Raw genomic sequence first — 19031 nt, 5'->3', positions numbered from 1 at the left:
TAGACTTTAGACTTTATTGTCCCACAAGGGGAAATTCTTTTTCACAGCACCGTACTTCTCAGACACCAATACATACAATAGCACACAGTAACACAGCGACAGCAATACAACAGTGACAACAACAGAAAATGACGGCCAGCAGTACACAACCAGGCCAGTTTAGCGACGCCTGTTGTTTAAGGCAGCTATGACTGCCGATATCAAGCTTTTCCCAAAGCGAGCCCTATTGCACCTCAGTGTTCTATACCAGTGCCCGGTGCGGGACATTATGGTGAGGTGGTGATTGAGTGGGTGTGTGATGTCCTGTGCTATTGAGGTTGCAATGCGTGCAATGGCTTTGTTGTTGAGTTCTGTGAGGTTGGTAACATAAATGTGTGTAACAAATTCCATGGAAATCTATCCAATAGTTGCCAAGGCATTTAATTAAAATCCAAAAAGTGTCAACCTCATGGTGGTGCTAGAAGTAAAGTCAGATCACCAAAGTCAGTGGGATTCATCCTCTAAACATCATGGATGTCGCTACCCAATTTCATGACAATTCATCCAATAGCTGAGATATTTCAGTCTGAACCAATGCAGGAAACAGGTCTTTATTTTAAACTCCAAACTCTTGAAGGAAGGATAAAACCTGACTTTTTTTTATGACACCATGAACTCTGTGACTTTCCTACCACCTCGTCAACCCGAGTGGATTTATTAACTGAGCCTGTTTGGCATGTTGTGTCTACACAGAGCATCTGCTGCCTCCGGAGACATCATTTTGGCTCCTTAAATTCATTGAGTTCAGCACTGCCTTGTATTGAGCGTTGTCCCAGTGATGCGCACTGAGGTTTGTTCAATCTGACAAAAGAGAGAGAGAGAGAGAGAAAAGAGAGTGGGGGTTGATGGATTGTAGGTGAACTCTGGCACACGCTCTCTTTGTGGTTTGTTTTTCACATTTACCCACTTGACTCTTGGCTGCAAAAAATCCCCAACTCAGCAGCCAGCTGCACAGCTATTTCTGCTAATTATCTAACCAAGGAGTCATCTGCTCCGCTGTCTAAATGGAATCATACGCAGAATGGCTTTGAAGCACAATAAGTGTCCTCAGATTTAAGCCATCTTGATGTATGCAGATGTAATTATGGTCCTCACTCTTAAAGAGTGCTTTAAGAGTCGCGTTCTTGGTTTTGACTTGATATAATGTGCGTAAATCACTAGGTTTGATGTCTGCACCAAATGACAATTTTGCCGAAAGCTGCTATCATCTGCATCTCACCCTTAATCCCCCTGTACGTGACTCCTACAATTCAATGTGTATTCTGGTATTCGTACATTACTTCCCGTTGCCCTACTGTCAATCTCACACAGACGTACTACTTCTAAACAGCAGACCATCTCCAAATTCAGCATCGAGGTGGGATGCCTGTTTTTCCGCGGGTGTCCGAGCAGCTCCCAACCCCCCGCGGACTTCAAACAAGAGCGGGAAAGAGAAGTGCGTGGAGGCTTGTTGACTGTGACAAACACTCACACACAGGGGTCAACCACCATGACAGTGTGGGAGGGTCTCTGAGGGACCAGAGGCTGTTACTAAAGACACGAGATGGTTCATAGCTCACTGGTTGACCTTAAAGGACGATATGGCTTGTTGGGTCTCAACAATGCTGTTACCTAACCAGCAAACAACCACTGGAACAATATAATGACCCATCAAGACCAGAACCATTCGAACAATTTAACAAAGACCAACCTGATTACGAACCATGACCCAAACATTATCATTAGTTTGTTCCAATCAAAGCCTGTTACACATTGAGATTAATTGGTGGAGCGCACTTTACAGGCGTCGTGGGGACATACGTCATGAAGTCACGTTGTGGGGACTCATCCCACTATCCCCAAAGGGTTAAGAGTTGGTTTAAAGTTTGGTTAAGGTTAGCATAAAGGTTTGGGTGAAGCGTGAAGTGGGTATGGTTAAAGTCAGGATAAGTCTCTGGAGGATTAATGAATGTAATGTCCTCCTAAGTGATGGAAACGAGTTTGTGTGTGTGAAATCAGGCATTGAAACATGTGGTGGGCCTCTGGGAATGTGCATCCATGCAGAACAGGTGCAGCCTCAATGTTACTTAACTGAAAGCATGTTTAGGTCCTATTCTTCTTCTTTTCTCTTATCTCGTTGATCGGAGGGCGGGGGACACTTGCCATTTTAAAAAAATGGCAAACGGTACATTTTCAAACATCGCTGTTATTTCAATAAAACACTGCTTCTAGGTCTTCTGTGTGGGTCACAGTAAATAGTGAAAAGGTCATAATTCCTTTAAACTTCTAAGCTGTGAATGGTGGTTGTTTCTACTGAGTTAGTGTTAAAGGCCATGATTACTCATCTGTGGTATCAAAAGGATGCTTTAGTTTATGATGACAGATTTCAGACTTTTAGAGGAGAAAAATACAAATGGAAAATGAATACAAACAACAACGACACTACAGTGCCCTGACAAACTTCCTTTGAAGGCGTAACTGTCTGTGTTTTGGTATGACCTGTATTCCCAGATGTACAGTAGCGAGGAAACCGGAGGCCTTTGAACAGGAGGTTACACAAGCATCCGTGCGGCGCCACGCACTCCCTACACCTTCCAGCGCTTTTATTTTCCTGTTTTTATGTACGACAAAGGACAGGGACACGCTGTACACAGATGGCCACACGACTACCCTGTCATCAAGCACATCCACACTCTGCTCTTTCCATTAACACACACCTTTGTCCTCTCTTTTCACCGATGCAGATCAATATGAATCTTTCACTCGTTCACTCGCGCAATGCACCCTCTCCTTCCAGGGAACAATAGCTGACAGACGGAGACTGTGAGGAATGTGACTGTTTTTTTGGGGCTGAGCATCTAAAAAAGCCATGAATGCTGGGAAAACACATCAAATCACCTTCCCTTCTCCTTCCCCGACCGTGGTCAAGGCCAAATAGAGGAGTGGGTAAGCGTCTTTGCGGGCATCATGACTCAGTTGGTGTGTGTCAAACTGCTCTTCAGCCTCATCAGACAGGAAGTTGTACCTAGCGATGGGGCTGAAAACACAGGAAGTCGATATCAGCATGCCTGGAATTCCAGCATTGTGTTCTCTCCACAAAGACTTGTGCATCGCTTATGCACAATATGTTCATGATATAAATGTGTTACAGTAATATTGCATTGCAACCTCATACATGCATGTACTGTACACCACACACTTGCTTCCAGAAACTGACAGATGCTGAATACTCTGCACAGCCCTGTCAGGCTAGACAGATGTGCAGATAAACAGAGCAATAAATTAGATTACAAAGTGTGTGTGTGCGTGTGCGTGTGTGTGCGTGTGTTTGCGTGTGTGAGAGAGAGAGAGAGAGAGAGAGAGAGAGAGAGAGAAAGAGGGTCTAGCTATACTCAGTGTTCAGCAGAAGCAGTGATATCCACATTCTGATCTACAACTCAGCTGTCAAATTACTGTACATACCGGTACGTGTCTAACCTGAAAAAGTTGCATCTGTTAACAAAAGCAGACACACTCTGGTCATGTGTCCAGGTTAACAAGGATCTATGTGATGCTCCTACCAAAAAACCTTTAAAACGAGTCACATATAAATATATCCCCATGGATAACAAAAAAAGCTAAACATGAGGAATATAAACTGATTGGGCTACTACCTTATGTGTGTCATACTGTAGCATTGTAAGTTGTGTAATTATAAATTTATCTTGTGTGTGTGTACACTAGTGTGCATTAGAGAAAGAGACAGAGTTCAGTATAATGGATGAGCAATAGAGTACGTGCTAATGCTAAGTGTGATGTGAACAGACATCAGGCACCTGACAGTATGAGACCCAACAAATTAAGAAGACACTTAGAAACATTACACGTTGTAGCAGTCACTCACACTTTGGTACTTGCTGTCATTTCTCTTTTCCCAGTTCATTTTAGCTGAACATCACAATTCCCCTGAGTTGATTGGAGGTTATTCAGATCACCTGTTGTGCAGGGTGTTGGGGACTGATGACTCCTAATTAACAACTGAGAGCAGCTCGGTTCATTTCCCCTCTCAGCCAATCAGGGTGTGACGACGCCCTTTCTTTAGGGCTTAATAGAGGTGGAGAAACAAACACCCAGGACACTCTGATCCTTTCTCCACTTAATGCAGGCCTCGTTTCAGCAGATATTATCAGCCAGAAACTCTGGTCTTTAGGCTGTTTTGAAACTCCTTTGCTGTCTTTTGTTTTTCTGATTGAGGGTGTTTTTTCTGAAACTTGAGTGAACATTAAAGAACATCTTTCCACCTGCTTCAGGGCAGATCTTAGTGCTGTTCGTGCAAGAGTTTGTTCTTGCCTAACGATAACCTCTTGCCAGCAGGCTTTATGTTGTTTATTGCTTTAGTTTCATTGAAACCCCCTTTATACACATTTCCTTATCAAAGAGACATTTCATTATATGAATGACAGAAAAAGTTTGAGAACCACTGAACACAATACAATTCAACACCTTCATGAAGGCATGATTTATTGCAGGACAGTTGTATCAAACTGTTTGTTTTTGCTGTGTGTACCTAATAAACTGGCAACTGAGTGTAGTTTTAAGTCTGGGTCTATGTGTTTGTGGTGAGAAGACATGTGTAATCCATTTTTAAAACACAGACACACATTTTACAAGTTTAAATTATCACAATACAAAAGTGTATAGCAAACATTTCAAACTCAGATTACTCATCTTTCATCAATTACTGACCTCAAATTAAGCCTATACTGTAAGTAACACCTGAAAAAATGGCAGTTTGTTAACTAAAAACTTGCACACAGTGACATCGCTGGTGCCACACAACATGGCAGTATCGGCACATCGGCGTATAGATAACATACTGTATATCACACATTCAGCAACACGTAGGCTTCAACATTGACAACAAGGTCCTAACTCACACCATTGTGCAAACATGCATACATGACCGCAGTGAACATGGCAGTTAAACTTACACACTTTTCCCATGAAATGCAGTTGGCATAATTCTGCTTCTTACCTCAGCTGTACGTGAGAGGGACAGGGCATTTAAGGAAGTAATAAAAAAATGACAACATTTCAACACGGTTCTTAAGAATCTGTGGTTAGACATGTACCATTCTGTGAGTAACACCATAACATGCTTGCTTGGGGAAAATACACACACAAGGAAGTAAATGATCTTTGTTTTCTGGAGAAACTGAGAAACTCTCTGACCATAAAATGCAACAATCTGAAGCAAGGCTTGTTGTATTGTATTATTTTAGATTGCAAGGCGCTCATGTTATTTCATTCTAACCTGGAATGTGTGAGGAAGTTTCCAAAAAAAGACAGAAATAGTTTGTTTGCCATAGTAAAAGTCCATCCCTTAGGCTTACTTGCATTGCACCACAGGCTAAGCTCACCACTGCCATCTATTGGTCAGACATCCAACCTGATGTTAGAGGTCAGATAAGACATAGATCCAAGCAAAATGGTTCCTTTCTAATGTGTAAAAAAAACATTTATTAATACACATTTTTTCACATTGAAGCGTACCTAGCTTAAAATAAAGTGTAAAGCTTATAAAAAACCCAATAAATCACTGATTGATTAATTGTTATAATTGCAGAGAAAGCCTTATAGGTCCTCCTACAGTTTGTTTGCTGTTGTCATGAAAGCTGCAGGGAGGTGGCAGTACCCCGAGGCCTCTGTGGTGCCCCCTTGAGGCCAGGAAGTGAAAGGTCCTGAGGTGTAGGCCGGAGGTTGGGGGCTGCTGGTTGGCTCGCTGAGGCCTGGCTGCTGCATGTCCATCTTATCTGGACACTGTTGGTCCGGCTCGGCGCTGTCGTGCCTGTGTGTGTTTGTGTTGGCGTCGCTGTGAGATACCAGATCCTGTGTGGACCTGGAGATGTTGCGGCTGGGCAGACACACGTAACCTTCCCCGAACAGGGCGAAATTCACCGGGGAAGGAGACGCAGAGTCGCCTGATGGGGTTTCTTGTTCTCTCTCTTTCTTTTCACAGTTGACATCCGCTGACTTTGACTCTGATGACTGTCGGATAGAAACAATGCTGTTCAGTGTGACACATATTGACTGCAAACTAATATATAATATTTCTTTGATAACCTTAGCTTGCTGATTGTCATTTGCTAATTTATAAACTGCTATAATTCAGTGTGCAAAATAGTTTATCATTTTCCGCTTTCTTGCCGAGAGCTAGATGAGAGGATTGATACCACAGTGAGCAGCCGGTTAGCTTAGCTTAGCATAAAGACTGGAAAAAGGGGGAAACAGCTAGCCTGGCTCTGTCCAAAGGTGACAACCCCTCTGAACCTCACAAATTAACACAATATATCTTGATTGTTTAATTTGTGCGATATGTAAAAACCATTGGGTAACCTCTGGATCTGAAAAGTGAAGCCAATGCCGAAGTGCCTTAAACTTGCATTCTTTCTAATAGCCAGCAGGGGGCGACTCCTCTGGTTGCAAAAAGAAGTCTGATCATATAGACGTCTATGAGAAAATGAACCTACTTCTCACTTGATTTATTACCTCATTAAACATTGTAAACATGAATTTATGGTCTCAATCGCATGATGTTCATTTAGTAAATTATGCTCCCATTTAGAGTCAAATAGACCATAAAGCAGGGGATGCTTCAGGGTGTGGCTACCTTGTGATTGACAAATCGCTACACATCTGTTTTTTCGCCTTACAACTTTTAGTCCTTTCACAGTGTGTTTTCAGTTCATGAAAGTTAATTCTGACATTTTAGCTCCACCCTCTCGTGTCACTTCTGGTTGCAAAAAATCAAGATGACGACGGCCAAAAACCAAGATGGCGATGGCTAAAATGCCGAAATTGAGGCTTCAAAATTGCAGTCCACAAACCAATGGGTGACATCACGCAAACTGCGACCACTTCCAAAATACAGTCTATGGTAAAAATGTCACATTATAGTTTTTTGAGTGTTACGTGCAGCACTATTACTTGTCCTGGAACATGGACTTCCTACTATGGCACCTGGTCAAGAAAAAGTACACAGCCCACTGCTATCGGACCAGAAGAAGGAATCTTATCTCACAGATAAGGGCTCAATAACAACACATTTAGCTAACTGTGGGCACGTACGCAAATACGTTTTCTGCTTTTCCCAAAATGTCAATCTATTCCTTTTAAGTCTAGTGTTCATCTGCAGTTTCGGGCAGATTGCATTAAAGGCAGAGAATTAAAATCACATATTTGTTGCAATTTTAGGAATACATTATGTATATTAGACAGTGTTTCAGCAGTTTTATTTCAAGTTTGAATGCCATTTTTGATTTACACAGTGTGCTTGAGAAATTCTCAGCACCTTGAGACCTGACAAATGACACTGATTGTGAGTAACCGACCTGACAGAAGATGTACGGCCCGCTGAAGCTCATGGAGGATGTGTCAGAGTCATTAACCTTCTCAGCAGGGGAGGGCAGGTTATCACACTTCCAGCAGCCCTCGTCCTGCTCCAGATGATCCAGACGCTTTTTTTCAGTGTCCTTGGTTGGCCATAGCAAAGCGTCTGAGGAGCTGCAGGGATAGAGAGAGAGAGAGCGGAGAATCATTATGGCACATTGTCCATCTTTTCTCCCATGATAGAAGAACATGTTGTTATTATGTCTGTAAATGAGTGTAAAACGCATTACCATGTTGACACGCTGTCCAAACGCAGCACTTTGCAGATGGTTGTGCTCTCACTCTGCATGAGGGTCCAGCCGGTGGAAGACTGTATTACAAAAAAAATACACCATGATTTACACATTTTAAAATACAATCACACACATGCAGATTTCATGACATACCAGTAATGGAAATAATTCAACCAAACAGAAGCAGAATTATCAAGTCTCACCTTGATCTCAGACAGGATTTTGCTTTTGCCTGGAGAAGGAACCGAGTCCACCCACAGAACTGCCCTCCTGTTTGTTCAAAATATTCCGTACGATAAGAGAGGTTTATTAAAAATGAAACATCCTGTCATTTATTAAACTTTATATGGCATTTGTGCTACTTTCATGTTTTACAAAGTGATATATTTCCATAATGGAAACATCTGTAGGTGCAAAGTAATGTGAGGTATTGCTTAAACCTGGGGGACATATCATGAAAAAGTCACTTTTCCAGTGCTTGTGCACATACATTTGGGTATCTGGAGTGCAACCCACAAACTGTGAAATAGGGCTTTGTGGGCTGTCTAGATCAAAAAACATGTGATTCAACAAACCATTCAGAATTGGCTCCCCTTCTTATGTCACATGCAGGCTCATTAGAAAATACCGCCCCCCCCATCTGAGTTTCTCCGCCCACTGCTTGAGAACTACATACAGTATGTACAACCACCATATTTTTCTCACAAGCTAATCAGAGCAGACTGGGCTCTCTGCCCAAAAAAGGGAGGGAGTCTTAAAGAGACAGGCACTAAAACGGAGCATTTCAGACAGAGGGTGAATACAGGTATATTCAGACAGACAATATGAGAAAAATAATGTTTTTTTTTAACATTAAAGCATGTAAACATGTTCTAGTAGAAACCCAATACACAAATATGAACCTGAAAATGAGCACGATATGCCCCTTTTAAATAGACTATGTTGTGAATGTGCATGTACTCTACTCTCGGCTGTAGTTACAATTTATTTAACAGGAAGTGTTCAGGTTATCTCAAGTTCAAAGAGAAAGAAAGAAGCACAAATACAGTATTACAATAAATAAAGTACCTTTGACAAGCTGGGACGGTGCAGTAGAGTGTGAGGAAGACTGCGGCCACAAACACACTGATGGTGAAATAGATCAGGGTGGTTAGGGACCAGGTGGCTGTCGGGGGACAGAAAACAGAATTAAAGGTGCTATTGATAACATTGATAACATTCAGCCACTAGATGTCACATTCTCCCTCCCTGTTCCATTGCCTTCACTTCACAACAAGTCATTGTAAATCAATCTCCAAACAATCTCCAGACATATATCCGTTTTTTTCCACATTAACTGACACAGAGATACCATATGATACCAATGTCTTTTCACTATTGGCTCACAAGCCTTGTTAGAAGTAAGAACCAAACGTCAGATATTTTCCACGGAGATGAACAAAACATTAATTTTGGACCTGCCCAAATATTTAAAATAATTAATTCACAATCCTAATAATTGTTTTCAGGAAAAGCCATACTTTTATTCTGCATTTTCCTAAAAGGTCTGTGGATATATATTTTTTTTTAATATATTTGTCTACATAAAATGATATGTATTATGATGGGTTTCTTTTTTGGTCCATGTTGTTTACCTTTGAGTAAACTGGACAAACAATAAATAATAAAACATATTTCCCATAAGTATAAATGGACATGCACATGTGTAATGTTTTGGCACTGCCTGTATTTGTGTGCATGCTGCTACTGTAAAGTACCCTCATGTGTGGTCCAGTCCACAGGATCGGTCCACTCAGAGGGGATTCCCCTGTAGTTGTCAGGGACCACCAGCGACCTGACCTTGACCTGGTAGCGCTGGGACGGGGCCAGAGAGGCTCCCAGGATGCTCAGGGACATGGACCCCTCTGAAATGTTCATCAGGACAGAAGATGCCTGAAAAATGAACGCATATAGAATCTATTAAATGTGGTTTTTCATCAAGGGTTTTTCACAACAGGTGTACAGTTGCACAGGAAAAAAAAAAACTTTTATAAAAGCTCACCTGATCCTGCGTCCTGTAATAGCAGACCTGATAATACAGTCTGAGTTTTGAAGCTGTGCTCGGAGAAGTCCACTCCACCATCCAGTTGCTGTCTTTCTGCCTCACCTTTACCTGCCACGGTGGGTTGGGACGAACTGTGTAACAAGAGAGTTTGTAGCATACAATGATGTTTTGTTTTCATATTTTCTACTGCTGCAACAACATAATTTCCTCAATAACATCTCATCTGAGTGCTTTTGTTTGTTTTTTAGGATGCTGAATCCATTTATGACATTTTCAATACTCAAAAAGGCCGTTTTAACCACAAGTGGCCATATTTCAACTCCCGTTTTGATGAAGTTTCAGTCAATTTAGGAGCTTTAGAGGACGCTGAATCGATTGAATTGGACAGATACCTTTATGTATTCGAAACACATGAAATAACTTCAATTCAAATAACTTCAACTCGGTTATAAATTGTAGGATATTTATGAACACAATTATCCAAATGATGCAGAACATCATGATACTCTGAATCTGTTAGAGTTTTTAAAAACAGGTGTAAAAACTTTTCCTTTTTAATGAAATGGAAAGAGTCTTTTGTCTTTTCCTTTGGTGAATATTTGAACAAGTGTGTTATGTGTAAGTTGTCTTATAACACAATAAAACCAACCCAAACCATTGTATCTTATTGCCTGGTAATAAGCAGATGCAGTAGTGCCATTCAAACACTAGGTGGGAGCATCGAATCACATCCCAGTTGCTCTGCTGAGAGCTGTGAACATGTATCTGCACAGCTTCCAGCAGTTTTATCACCCCATTGTGTGTTTTTAATTTGGCAGGACACATAATCTCTCCTCCCCACTCCGCTCAGAGCGACAGCCCCCTCCCTACTCCACTCAATCTCTCCAATAATGTTGTGCCCTCTGTCCAGTATCCACTCACTGTGTTGGTCGACCTTAAAGCTCTTGACGTTGCGTGCTCTTAGGAGCTCCACGAGCAGATGTGCAGCCGGATCTGTGACAGTGAGCGAGCAGCTGTACCTCAGCACGGCCCTGCTGAGGTCAGACCTGATTGTCGGGTTCACACAGCATCTCTCAGACCTGCAGGCAAAGGGTTAAAAGGAGAGGAATGAATGGATGATAACTGAATGCATTTTGCAGCCTCAACCAGGTGGTATTGTCGACTTACGGCGCAGTGTGGTTGCGTCGACATGCCAGCTGGTAGGTAATGAAGTGAGCCACCTCTCTGCTCACCTCCCAGCTACACATCACCTCTTTCTCTCCATCCAGCACACAATGCAAACTGGGAAACTGCCCAGTGTCTAGAGCCAGAGAGAGAGAGAGAGAGATGATATCAACAGCTGCAAAGCTTCCGACTTTTCCCACAAAAATGGACAGAGGGAGAAGATTAGATATGTGAGGAAAGGAGATAAGGAGGGTCTGTATAAGAAGAAAAGACCCATCTGGAATAAAATATCCGAGCCAAATGGTTTTACTCAGAAAAGTCAGAGTCGAAGCTAATTTGTACACAATACAGGATTGCATTTAGGTTTTAAATGCATTCTTTGACTCACCTTTTTCAGTGTGCCAGGTCACCACAGGACTCCAGTCGCTCCACTGACCCACGCTGGCCCGGGCCCTCACCCTGGCTTCATACCTGCGACCCGGAAGCAACAATCGCTTCTCTAGTATCACACTGGTGTTTGTGACCTTCCAAGTCTGTGTAGAGAGAATGAAAAGAGATGTGTGTGTGAGTTCTGGTTTACAGAATATTTAATTCAAGGTCACAGAAATGTTTGGAACAGTACTTTTTTTTTTGTTTCCGCTTCAGTTCGTTGTGATGTATAAATTTAAGTACACTTGTAAATAACAGGATTACAAGCTTTCTTAAAGTCTACAAGACGTTTGTTTGTTTTTAGCCAAACAGTTAGTTTAAGTTATGGTGAACATGGTAAACATCAGCGTGTTAACATTGTCATTGTGAGGGTGTTACAAGCCCACAGGAAGAGCGTCGGGCTTTGAAGCCATTAGGCCCAAAAACACTTTTCACCATAGACTTAGTATAAGAGAGTATATAGAGTATATAGAGTATAACTTTTTTTGAGGTGAATCAACTTCCCAGTACGAACACTTGAATAGCCCTTAGGTACTTGTTGAAAAAATAGCCAAAACCAGAGTTATTTCCCTTCGTCCGTTTATTTGAATGAGCTCACCTCGGTCCAGCCTTGGTCTGGGGTTAAAAGAAATGCTACTGCGCCTGCTCTATGGGCCTAATGGATGTGGAAGATCGCTGGAACATCTGGGTAATTTTATACTCGGAAGTAAAAAATGTTTTGCTTCATAAGTCACTGAGCAACTCTCATAGGAACGAACGGGAGCCCACCTCCAACACTGTATCCAGTTCTCTTTATACACACATGCCGTGTTAGCATGCTGATATTACTATTTAGCTCAAAACACTATTGTTCTAACTACAGCCCAGTGGGCAACCTCCAGGTCTGAAAAGTGAAGCCAATGCTGAAGTGCCTTAAACTTGCATTCTTTCCAATAGCCATCAGGGGGCGACTCCTCTGGTTGCAAAAATAAGTCAAATTGTATAGAAGTCTATGAGAAAATGACCCTACTTCTCACATGAGTTTGTGGTCTCAATCACTAGTTTCAAGTCTTCTTCAATACAGCATGATGTTCATTTAGTAAATTATGGTCCCATTTAGAGTCAAATAGACCATAAAGCAGGGTATGCTTTAGGGCGTGGCTACCTTGTGATTGACAGGTCGCTACCACGGCGTTGTCCGGTCTGGGAGTTGTCCGTGTTTTTTCGTCTTAGAACTTTAACCCTTTCACAGTGTGTTTTCAGTTCATGAAAGTTAATTGTGACATTTTATTCGCCATTAAAAATGTTTTATTCAGCGTTTGGTTGTACTTCGAAACACCAAGATGGCGACGGCCAAAATGCCAAACTCGAGGCTTCAAAACGGTAGTCCAAAAACCAATGGGTGACGTCATGGTGACTACGTCCACTTCTTATATACAGTCTACGCTACAGCCCCACAGAGCTGCTAGCAATGGATGCTATTTTACAGTTTTCTTGTAAGAGGAAATCTCCAATATGATTTACAGATAACTTCTTTTGTTATCATTAATATCATCACTAAATATAAAGCAGCAAGCTGTTTAAACCTCATTTATTGTGATGTGGAATGCATTTGCACAAGTTTACGTTAATACTTCTCTTTTGTCCAGTTAAAAATAGACAAATCACATTTAAACTCTTATTTTTGACATTTCATTCTATGACCTTTCAATACCCACGCCATGATTTCAAAAACAACATTTGTCACTACTGTAATGTGTCTCGTGGTCAAAAGCATGGCAGCAGAGTAGGTACTGTAGAAAATGATTGATGCTCACCGTCCAGGTGTCCTGTGTGTGTGTCCTGTAGCTGAGCTGATACGTGATGTGTTTGTTCAGGGAGGAGGAGGAGGAGTAAGGGCTGGACCATCTGAGCCGTCTGCCTCCATCACCTGCGCCTTGTGTGGACAGATTCTCTGGTGGGCGTGCTTTCACTGGACAACACCAAAACACATAGATAACAGTTCAAGTGATACAGATGTCATTATGTCCTTAATTCCTTAATTTTGCACTCATTAGCACAATTTATTTCTTCACAGTAAAAGTGATGATAAACTCACGGTGCTGAGAAAGATCCAGAGGCTTGTGTGGGACGGACGAGCAGAGGGTCAGTGTCTTGTTCTCGAGGAAGAAGACCGTGTGTTCGATGCCAATGGAAAATGCCTGTGCTTCATATCTACACTGGACGGTCCTGTGCTCACTAGCATCTTGTACTTCAGCACCATAAGGCACACACTGCTTCCTGCAAGGACATGGACACAGAGCTGTGGGACAGAAAACGCTGGGGGCAAAATGTCATATTCCCATAACCCTATATCCTATATATATATATATGTGTCTACAACCAGCCGGCCCTCAAACATCCTCTTTGTTCCTCTTCTCTTGTCCTTACCTGTTGTTTCTTGTCTTGAACCAGAGCTGCAGCGATGTGTTTCCATGTTCCCTCCACTCGCAGTGGACGTAGGACTTGTAGTCGTTGTGGCACTGTAAGGATTTCAGCAATGAAGACGCTGGGTAGAGAGGAAGACGCGCCAGTCAATTATTGTGCTAAATTACTCTTAATTGCTATTGATTTGTGTGGAATATATCCTGTGGTGGAAGTATTGAGATTCTTTAAGTATAGGTAGTTATACAACAATGTAAAATACTCAATTAAAAGTAGATGTCCTGCATTCAAATTCTTACTCAAGTAAAAGCATAATTAAAGTAGGCATGCACCCAATTCTACTGTTATCAGGCTATTAAATAGGCGTGTTCTTTTATTCCTTCTTTCGATGATCTACCATGTGAATAGATGATAAAACCTGCTATTGGGTGTAGTAGGCCCCTATTGACCCACATCTATGGTGCTTATAGCGACAGATAACACCTATTTAATGGCCAATCAAATCGGCTGCTATTATAGGATTATTAATATCGTAATGTGTGATGTAGTTTACTACTTTAGTTTTGGGCAATTTAATCTTCAAAAATGTCAATCTTAAAACAATATATCTGTCCTAAAAACCTTTGCTCCAGTAAGAATACTTCAACTTTTTTTTAATTTAAATCAATTTGTTTAAAAAATGATCTAGAAAAGAGCGTTTGTATCTTGAAACATGATAGATTTAAGGCAAGCTGCCGCACTAGAATGATGAAAAGGTTGACTTTGGAAAATTCTTGAAACAAGTTGATTTGCAATGAAAACAGGTTGGAATATTCCTACAACACACTCTTTCACGTTTCATAAGAAAATAAAACTTAACTTAACTAGAAACTGTCAGATAAAATAATGTAGTGGAGTAAAAAGTACTATATTTCCCTCTGAAATGTGGTGAAGTAGTAGACAATAGAAATATTCAAGTAAAGCACAAGTACTTTCAAACTGTACTCAAGTATAATACTTGAGTAAATTTCACTTTTGTAACCATCCCTTATATTTATATGATGTATCACACAAACGGTACAAAAAAGCATCCCAATACGTACAGAATTAACTGAGCAATGACCTGATTTACAATCTGAAATATTCAAATTTTGAAGGATTTACTTCCTAAACAGTTTTGATTGTGCCAGGAGGTGAATACTTTGGAGACGTACCGTTGTGTGAGCTGCTGCTCTCATGGACAAGACAACAATCTGAACCACAGAGGAGAACCAGAGGAGGGAGCGTTGACCAGAACACAAGCCACAAGAGAGGCATCATACCTGGGGGACAAACAGGGCTATATAGGAGCCCCTTCTTTTCTGAGTCCTTCTCTAGAAACTTTACTGTGTGTGTTCACATCATCCAGAAGTCTGTAGATGAGATGAGAGGGCAGATAGAGAAAGACAGAATTAGTTCATTTACTAGAAATAATGATGAAATGAGTCATGACCGCACTGCAAGCACTCACTTCCGCTTTGACAATCTGCTTGTTGTGGGAAGTCACCACCACCTCCGCCTGCGTCTTATCTCCCTCTCTCACATGTGATACAGTAGGCCCTGAGAGAAAACAATACACATGCTCTCACTGGGGACCAAACTCACCAACACATAAATAAAAATACCAAATACCGGTGACACAGATGAGCGGTTTTACCACTCTACTTTAATATATTAATATATACAGCCTGGCAATCATCACTCTCTAGAGAAATAAAACTGCAGCATCTCTAAGAAAATGCAGTTAATGGAGACTTGGAAGACTTAGCAGTGCTGATAAAACATAATTAACACACACATTTTATGGACTACTACATGGTTTTAGCATTAAATCTTTTGTCAGAGACCGATATAATCTTTTTAAAATGTTATACTTTACTGAAGTATAATGCAAATTCTGTTTCCATTTAGTCATAAATGTCCATTTTATTGTTATTTTGTGTTGTCGTATTTATTTTTTCTTTAAAAGTTGATTATCTGTACTCAAAAACACCCATAAGTGGCTCATTTATTTGAAACAACTGTTTAGTTTCTGAATATAAATCCATCCTGCAGCTGGAAATTCACCAAAAAAAAGCCCATTGAAATTCTTTATCAGCTTCTGATGATCATAATATAAAGATATACTGTAACTTTTATATGTTTCTTTTTAGAAAATAACAAAAACTTCTACAATTCTGAATGGTAATTGATAAACTGAATATTAAAAGTATTTAAGACACATTTAGTGACAGGTTTGTTTCCTTATTTATTTGCCAACATCTTTTTTTTTCAATTATATAGCTTCCTAATAAAAAAATATTATCTTACAATTATTTTTAAATATTTTTAATACATTTTACTGTAGGTCTCAGGCACACAAATAATAATACAATTTTACTTGTGCAAAATCTTAGTCTGTGTATAACCCTTTTCAAAGTTAGAATATCTTCAAAATAAAGCAATAATAAAATATGCATTTAAAGAAAGGAGAGATAATATGCAAATATAACAATGTTTATGAAAAAGGAGAAAACTAAAGTAGAAGTGTGATAATCTCAGCGCAGTAGATCAATGGTTAACCAAAGGGGGAATTTGAAGGGTCTCTCAGGCGTAACCGACTCCACTTCTATAGCTGCTGTGTACAGTAGCAGGTTTAAAGGGATGGCCCCTACAGGAGAACAATGTGGGAATTCAACTGAGCTGCTGACATTGAAACCTAATAATATGGCGCAGTAGGTCACTCAGCAGTGATGCTGACATGAAGAAGCATCGGTCTGATGCGATCAAAGAAAGCCAACCGAGATTAACCCAAATACAAGCAGATAGGTGGAAAACGTGCATGGAAAGGAGAAGTGACGGCACGCGTAAAGCACCTGAGAACACATGAAGACATCCTGTTACTAGAAAATGAATGACTTCGGATGACATAACAAGCTTTTGTACGCAAAATAGCTACATTGCTACATTTCTTCCAGCGTTGCAAAACTATTGTCAGATTGTGAAAGTTTACTGTAATTCTAGTCAGATCTGCGTCACAGGGTGACAACCTGTAGGACTTCATGTCGTCACTCGACACATTTTATCATCAGCTCGAATGAAGACCAGTTGCCTTTGAATTCATCCTTTCAGATGAATTATGGTGTCAGGATTAGGGATGCACCGATCCAACTTTTTCCGACCTGAGCAGTGTTAGATTAATAAGCTGTATGCCTCACTGAGTGGAAGTGACTTGGATCATTCTTTTATATGCAAAAAATATATAAATTTAGTGAATTGTTATTTGTTGTTGTACACCATTGGCAAAAAAAAACTTCAATATTAACAGGAATTACAATTCAGGTGTAAATGCAGCAACAAATTGGTCAAAACTTAAACAGGAATTAAAATTCCAGTACATAATGTATATAGTATATAAACATAGAATTTAATTTAATAGATCGGCTCCATTGTCACAGATATCCGATCCAGCTGTTTGAGTATCGGCCCGATATCCGATCCGGTATCGGTATTGGTGAATCCCTATAGTCCTGATATAATTATGGCAAATGAGAGCTGAACATACATGAATATCACTACACATGAACTCTTTTATATCATATCATTAGGGCTGTCACATTATCATGTTTTCACTACACGATTATCGTGGCCATAAGAATTCACGATATCGGTATTAGCGCGATATCTGTCGAAAATTCAGTGAAATTCATCTTTAACTTTGTTTATTGTGCGCTTTGGCTCTTTTTAGGCAAATCAATTACACTCAAAGTACGAGTGTAAGGAGGTGGAAAGAGAGTCTGTAACCATAACTGTGTAATAGGTGTTGGATTATTCATACAATGTTATCATATGTGTATTGTTAACATGATATAAATATATTTTAAATATCATAGTTCATCAATACCGGTATATATTGCGATACCCCTAAGTGACATTTGCAGCATTCAGACAATTTAAAAGCTGTGAAATGAAACATGAATTCAAAGTATAATAAATATGAGCAATATGAGACAACCTTCATCGCCAGACTTCTTCTGCGTCCAGTACAAATCTCTGAAGACGTTCAAGATTTCCTTTGTCCGTCTGCCACCACCGCTGCTGCTGCTTCCTTCTTGTCAGCCGGTTCCTCACGAACACTGGCGAGAACTCTGTGGGAGTTTCCTCTGTGACGAGTTCAGTTTCCCCTTTCTGTCCACTGTGACACTTAATGTCATGTTCACTGAAAAGTTCATTTGACAACTGAAATTATTCTGGAGACACAAAGACAGATGTGGTAATACCCTGTATTGAGGTTATCTAGAAGCCTAAAATGTAGAAACGTGTATATTTTAGAATATTTTTGGCCCTATTTGGCACAGAAGGTGGAAAAACAGCAATATCAAACACTTAATATGAAGTTTTAACAGTAAATAGAGTTGAAACCCACTAAGTTTGAACAGTTTTAACACACTCAGACCAGTAACGTTCATATTTTCTCACGTTACTTTTACATTTCCTGTTTACATGCAATAAAGCAAACCAATTTTGCTCTCTGGTGTTACAAAGGATTTTGTTTTTATGATATACGGCCTACTGAAGATTTGCCAGCTGAATACAAGTATGGTGTGGTTAATCGACCGCATGCTTTGAGATAACGGCACATTTCCTTTATGTAGCTCTGCCACAAGCAGCTGAAACCAACCTCTGTCTGTTAGATATCACATTCAGGATTCATTTATATTATATTATTGTGTAGAGCTGCTGTCCCCACTGCTGTCTTACTTACACTGTTACTTTCCATTTTCCTACACGTGACTTTAACACTCAAACTTTGACACCACAGAACTTGTGGGTGGAGTGAACATATCGTCATATTTCAATTCAAATTCAAATCATTAGGTGCCGAGGCATGTGGTGCACCCACTTCTTTTTGAGGGGGCAGAGTTTCACAACTCCATGTGTTAGTAAAATGTACAATTCACTTGTAATTGAAGCAGTGATTAGGTTAGATTGGGTTAGATTAGGCTAGATTAGATGATGTTAGATTAGATTAAGTTAGATTCGGCTATATTAGGTTGGATTAGGCCATATTATTGTAGTAGTCGTATGTATTGCAGTAGTTAAATGTTGTTGTTGCAATTATATTTGCAATTATAATAGCTAATAAGACATTTTTAATGCAAATGTTGTAACACCATTAGTAAGTGTTATTTTTAAATAAGGGTAGGAGCTCTCTGCTGTTTCTCTGCTTCCTGTTCCAACACTGAGTCATTCTGATTGGACGCTTTCTAGTGTAAAAGTCCTATTGAGTCAGAACACTTCAACCACCAATCCAT

The 19031-nt window shown here is 40.3% G+C and overlaps 1 protein-coding gene and 1 long non-coding RNA gene across 3 annotated transcripts; both read right to left on the bottom strand.

Moving 5' to 3' along the window:
* Positions 1-710: 710 nt before the first annotated feature.
* On the bottom strand, positions 711-3978 carry LOC119501758. Its single transcript, XR_005209911.1, has 3 exons — positions 3902-3978; positions 2917-3055; positions 711-840 (listed from the first exon to the last, which is right to left on the bottom strand). It is a non-coding gene; the product is annotated as an uncharacterized LOC119501758 (long non-coding RNA).
* A 509-nt stretch (positions 3979-4487) lies between these two features.
* csf2rb (colony stimulating factor 2 receptor subunit beta) lies at positions 4488-17887 on the bottom strand. Of its 2 annotated transcripts, none has more exons than XM_037792338.1 (16): positions 17732-17887; positions 15209-15297; positions 14913-15110; positions 13726-13843; positions 13394-13575; positions 13113-13267; positions 11276-11420; positions 10891-11023; positions 10645-10802; positions 9721-9854; positions 9437-9611; positions 8748-8844; positions 7883-7949; positions 7677-7756; positions 7389-7560; positions 4488-6045 (listed from the first exon to the last, which is right to left on the bottom strand). In XM_037792338.1, exons 3-16 carry the CDS (start codon positions 15016-15018, stop codon positions 5644-5646), a joined length of 2124 nt encoding a protein of 707 aa, XP_037648266.1. In that variant the 5' UTR covers positions 15019-15110; positions 15209-15297; positions 17732-17887; the 3' UTR covers positions 4488-5643. The 2 variants fall into 2 exon arrangements, with proteins under 2 accessions (XP_037648266.1, XP_037648268.1); XM_037792340.1 differs by having other exon boundaries at positions 14913-15020.
* Between the last annotated feature and the right edge of the window lie 1144 nt (positions 17888-19031).

This window comes from Sebastes umbrosus, chromosome 14, assembly GCF_015220745.1.
Source record: "Sebastes umbrosus isolate fSebUmb1 chromosome 14, fSebUmb1.pri, whole genome shotgun sequence".
In the NCBI taxonomy this organism is placed as follows: Eukaryota; Metazoa; Chordata; class Actinopteri; order Perciformes; family Sebastidae; genus Sebastes; species Sebastes umbrosus.
This window is presented reverse-complemented; position numbering and strand designations above follow the sequence as displayed.